Genomic DNA, 6,000 nt, shown 5'->3' with positions numbered 1-6,000 from the left:
AGCTGTTACCCACGTAGAAATATGATAACAGAACAGCTACTCTATCAGCTGTTACCCAGGTAGATAAATTACAAAAGTACAGGTACTTTATCAGCTGTTACCCAGGTAGAAATATGAACCCAGAGCAGCTACTCAATCAGCTGTTACCTAGGTAGAAATATAAACCCAGAACAGCTGTTACACTGGTAGAAAAATCATAAAAGTACAGGTACTTTATCAGTTGTTACTCAGGTAGAAAAATTATAAAAGTACAGGTACCTTTCTGCTGTTATCCAGGTAGAAATAAATGTGAAAACAGAACAACTACTCTATCACTGCTTGTATGAACCAATCAATCAATATTTCAAGTTTTTTAAGGCAACGAATGAGAAAACTTTGGGTACCAGTATTATTTACTGTCAATTGTTCTATCCTTGATTACTATCTGACTGACAAATATACATATTATAAGATTCAAGATTGTACTTGAACTAAAATATAAATATTATATTACTTAATATTAAAAATTTAAGGTTTCCTCCTTATCAGTTTTGATCAGTTTTTAATATTGTAAATATTTCAAGAATATAATAAGCAGGGACAAGGGAAGTATTCTCTGACCAAAAAGTCTATTAAAATCACGCAATCTAATCACGAAACCTTTATGAGTGTGTAATATTATTGATGATTCAACTATTATTAAAATGGGCTTGTAGTAATTATGTCTGAGTATAAGTTCGCTAATCTAAATTCACTAAACCTCATCAAATGTTTGTAGATTATTAACAGGGATCGGCAGCCGCACGTAAGCCGCGTGTAAGCCTCAGTGATATTGTCATTTTAATACTATAATATTCAGCTGGATGTATAAAACTGCTCTTTAGCAGACAATCCTTCTTTCTGAAATTTCTTTTTCTGCTCACAAGCAGGTTTAAAAGTGAGGCTGAGGCGCGGCTGCCGAACCCTGATTATTAATGTTGTTAGCAGACCGATTTAAAAAAAATAACACAGTAGGGAGATTAAAAAAACATTTTTAAATACTTCCTAAAAATAATATCTTTAAATATTTTTCCTACCCATAAAATTTGTAACTGTTTAAAGACGAAAAACAAAATATTTTGACAAATTTTTACTTTGGCTCATTTTCAAACACTTCCTAATTAACCCTTTAGAGCAAGTTAAAGTAAAAGTTTCAAATTGATTCAATAACTTAAAAACATCTTACTTTAAAGCTCAAAAATAAAATCCTTTGCTCATTACTTATTAAAACAAGGATGACAACATCTATAAAAGCGAAGCTCTGAATTGGAAGGAAATCGAACATTAACACTTATAGAGTGACAGAACTGAATAAACTGAACATATGTCTATGCAAAATTGTAAGTAAATTTGTTGCAAAACTTATTAAATACATGTTACTGTTTAAGGACATACTAACGTTTTTAAGACTAGTTATAGAGAAGCTTCGCTTATAACACTATACCTTGTTGTAATAGGAATCAGTATTAAAAAAATCAGATGACTAGGATTATTTGAACATATAAAGATTTGTTGTAAAAAAAGTAAAAAATCAGCTTGTTTTAAATAGACGTACGGACTTTCTAGTAATGATTATAGAGTTGCTGCGCTTATCAATTTGTACCTAACTGCTATAGGAATTAGCATTTGAAGTTTGAAATCGAAAGGACAATCCTAACCTTTTTAGATTAACGAAAAAAGCTAACTGTAACGAATGGACGTACGGACGGACTTACGGACCAAACCTAATTATAGAAAAGCTTCTTTTAAATAGACGTACGGACTTTCTAGTAATGATTATAGAGTTGCTGCGCTTTCGAATTTGTACCTAACTGCTACAGGAATTAGCATATAAAGTTTGAAATCGAAAGGACAATCCTAACCTTTTTAGATTAATGAGAAAAGCTAACTGTAACGGATGGACGTACGGACGGACTTACGGACCGACCCTAATTATAGAAAAGCTTCGCTTTAAAAAAATAAATGACCTAGAAACATAAAGAACTAAGTTCTATTTGACGATCAACTTAATTTAATATAAATCATAAAAAACATATATTGGTGCCTTACCACAAAGTTGCCTATCAAGCACTGATCCCCCTCCTTATTTGAATTATATCTTTTGGTTTCTTTAATGCTATACCAAGACTCCCTCCCCTTTGGTCGTTTACAATTTGTTTTAAATTAATGGTCGGGAAAGTGGGGATTCTGTGCTCTACAAGGCACTGTGGGGGAAATTCCCCATATTTTAAATTCTGTGAAAAGTTTGTAAATGTTAATATTCGGAGAAGATTGGTTGTTTTTAGTATTGCAGTACATAATAAATCATGATTTCAGGGAAGCTTCTAATTTACATTACCCATTTCGCCACTTCCCTCCAACTTGTTTCACAATTAGAGGCAAGAAGTTGTCAAGAAATACCAAATTAAACCACAACATATATTATAAAATTTAGGATTTGGAAAAGAATAGTTATGTAGTTCAGAATTTTATTGATAGGTGTCGTAAAAACTTTTTTTATGTAAAATTTTTAGATGAGATAAATATCTAAACAATCTTAAATATTTTTGAAAATATTACAGCTATCTACTCTTTGGGATTTTCAATAAATTTTATTCACTATTAAACATATAATTTACGAGTAGTCTATGATTTAGATAAAATATATACAATATGTAAAAAGCATTATTCAACTCGTTCATCTCAAAACTAAACATGGAACTAATCTCTGACTCTCATTTTTGCATGGCTTGTAGTAAAGTGAGCAAAAACTAATATAAGAATGCTTGAGATTCTTATCAAATTCTGCCAAAAGTTGCATAATCTCTTCATCTAGTTTTAACTGGAAATCTATGAAATCAGCTCTAAAGCATTGTTTGCCAGAATAGCCTTCCCTTGTCCCTGATAATAAGAAAATCGTATACACAAAAGGTTTACAAATCATAAAGGTACATAGACAAACGGATTTTCACAAATTTAGAGCAGCAGTGGATTTATAAATATATCCCAAAATTACTTAAATACAGGATAAAAATATGTTCATACTTACGTTTTAGACTTGATTATAATGAAGCTTTGATTATAATAGTATACCTAACGGTCCTAGGAATCCATATTACATATTATTATTTTATACATATAATAAAATGGAATTTATTATGTTTCAACCAGCCACAGGACATTCTGGAAATAATTAAAGAGTTCCTACGCTTCTAAATTGTACCCAAATATTTAATTGATCTTGCCAAGTATAGAAATGTATAGGACAAATGGCCAAATTAACGATAAGAATTCAACGGACGGATGTTCAGGCGGACCGACCATAATTGTAGAAAAGCTTCCTTATCACATATAAAGAAAATAGTTAATAGTAAAAGAGTCAAAAATATAAAACAAAAAGTGCATGATTCCAAATTTATTATTATTTTTACATGAATTGTTATATATAGTAACACAATAACTAAAATGTAAAAAAAACTAAAGTACTGAAAAATTCTGTTCTAAAATAACATGAAAGAAGAAATTCAATTCATGTCTCTTATGAAAATGTTTTCTTTTAATTAGTAAATTCTTGGAATAAATAATTATTTTTTATCTGGAAAAGATTTATGGATAACAAATATCCTATGATTTAAAATAGTTTTTAATGATCTCGGAAATTATTAGTTCAAACGGTTTGAACTCTTCAGAAAAGCCTTGTAATGCGTTGATGTTGTTTTAGGCTATTTTTTTTACCTTAGCACCCATCCTCGAAGCGAAGTTAAGGTTTTGTCAGATTTTTGTAGTCTTATGTTTGTTATCAGAGTCTACTAATAAATTGATATTAACCTTCCACCCCCCCCCCCACCCCTCATTCATAGATTAGTTTTGGGGGTTAGATTTATAAATTGTTCTATCTGTATCCCTGTTATAGTTATTAGAGTATGATAAAGTAATAAATTGTGTGGCCCCTGCAGCTTTATGGTTTATTATCTCAACATTCTATCAGGAACTCTCAGGCATACAGGGGATAACATACCTGAACATTTTTTGCATCATGGAAAGAAAACGAAATAGCAAGTTTTGTCGTATTTTTCACAGTACCTCTTGAAAGGTAATTTTAGGTTAGGTCAGTTAAATGTTAATAAGGGTTATATCTCTATGTAGTTAGCGGCCATGATTCAGAAATAATGTTTTATCTGCGTTACTATTGGCACTTAATTGTTTCTATTTTATAATAAATCATTCAGTTCTTTCGTACAAAGTGCCTGTTAAGTACTGAAAACCACCCATTGTTTTTTAATGAATGACGTGGTTTTTTTTGCCTAACCCCTACGGGGGCCATAACCATACGTAGCGTGGGTCTACCCATTACAAACTAGCCAAACCTGACCTTAAGTAGCAAACAAAGGAAAAACCCCCACCCATAGACGTCCAAGCTTTTATTTGGGGGGGGGGGAATGGCGCGCGAAGCGCGCCGCAAATTTTTCTTTACCACCCCCAAAATATTTACCCCGGGGGTAAAATTTGCTTGGGGGGGGGGGGGTAATTACCCCCCTGAAATCTGTTGGCAGGGGTAAATTTTATTAAATATTTAGTATTAAAAATGCGCGCGAAGCGCGCTAACATTTTTTTTTGTCAGAGATTTTTTATTTTTGGGGGGGTAAATACCCCCTCCTTAATGGTTAATAGGGTAGCGGTAAATTTTAAATTGAGGGGGGGGGGGTAAAATGAAAAAAATTTTACCCCCCCCCCCCCTTGGACGTCTATGCCCCCACCCCCATATTTTTAATTTATTTCAAAAGGGTTTATCAGTGCTCAACAAGGTTCTTTGTGTGAAAGCACGGATCCTGTGTGTCCCTGATATTTGTGTGTTAGCGTGTGTTTCTAAGAAATCCGCTGGAACCTGATATAGATATCAAACCTGGAAAAACCTAAAATCTAATCTCAACAAAAGTACACTACTTTAGACTAAAGTAGCTGGACGTCTGTGTGTGTTTGAGTTCAGGAATGAATTGGAAAGCAGGGTAGGTTTTACACTATTTGGCAGGGGCCTTATACACTTTAATTTTTTTATTTTTTAACAAAAATTATTCATTCATATTTAATCTACCCTATTAACATCGTGCCATATTATTCTAGTAATTACAATTTAGATAATAGATCATTCATTCATATTTTCTTTGTATCAGACTAATTCATTTCTAATGGATGTATTTTATTAACATAACAACAAGGATGACAATGGTCATAAGAACCGAATCTACAAAATTTTAGAGGCTGTTACAAGAAATGTTAAACCAACATAGCGTTACTGACTATTGGAGTTATAAAGTATTTCCTAATGGTCAGGAAAATCCTATAAATCACTAATAGAAGCCAAGTAATCCTATTCCGTCTAAAAATATTCTTTGTATGTTAAAGTATTACCGACCTAATGACAGACCAAATTATAATCTTAACGCTCAGTGGTCAAGGAAATCTAATTTTCGAAGTTACGGACGTACTGAGTAAGTAATTTATAGCTTTGCTTTTTTACATTAGACAGATTTATTTCTAATATATAAGATTTATTTAGAATTAAAATTTTAAGTTAATACATAAAATGTATTCATATTATATTCATTTTCATTGAATATGAATTTTGTTTTCCAATGTTTGCGAATTAATGAAAGCTAAGCCCATCATAACATACAAATGTACATGATAGACAGACAAAGACGCCCTATTACTTTTAAATAAGAATTTTTTCCTCTTTTTCAGGAGTGTGGTGAGCAGATTGGTTGAGGGTCAGGCATTCATTGCTGAAACATTTGCTTCAGTTACAATATACTTCAGGCATTTATATTTTCATATCAAAATTAAAATAAAAAACTTATGACTTCTTTTTTTTGTTGAAAACCTACTCTATAATTTGAAGAGGTTTACCTTAGCTTGATCTTTAAATCGTTTTTATGCCGCGCTGAATCGGGGAGATTCAGAGGTGAACCGTAGGCGCGCTGGTGGTAAGCCACAGCGCACCTG

At 32.2% G+C, this 6,000-nt stretch overlaps 1 protein-coding gene across 1 annotated transcript in view; it reads left to right on the top strand.

Annotated features, from left to right (window-relative positions):
* LOC145329971 (atrial natriuretic peptide receptor 1-like) overlaps window positions 1–6,000 on the top strand; it is a 44,768-nt gene that overhangs the window by 10,268 nt on the left and 28,500 nt on the right. Inside the window, exon 8 of the mRNA XM_080174472.1 lies at window positions 5,740–5,814. Within this exon, the coding sequence (XP_080030598.1) occupies window positions 5,740–5,814 (75 nt within the window). The remainder of the gene's footprint in view (window positions 1–5,739; window positions 5,815–6,000) is intronic.

This window comes from Acartia tonsa, chromosome 10, assembly GCF_053477335.1.
Source record: "Acartia tonsa isolate MP-2025a chromosome 10, ASM5347733v1, whole genome shotgun sequence".
Lineage (NCBI taxonomy): Eukaryota > Metazoa > Arthropoda > Copepoda > Calanoida > Acartiidae > Acartia > Acartia tonsa.
The sequence above is the reverse complement of the archived record's forward strand: the minus strand, read 5'-3'. Positions and strand labels throughout refer to the sequence as shown.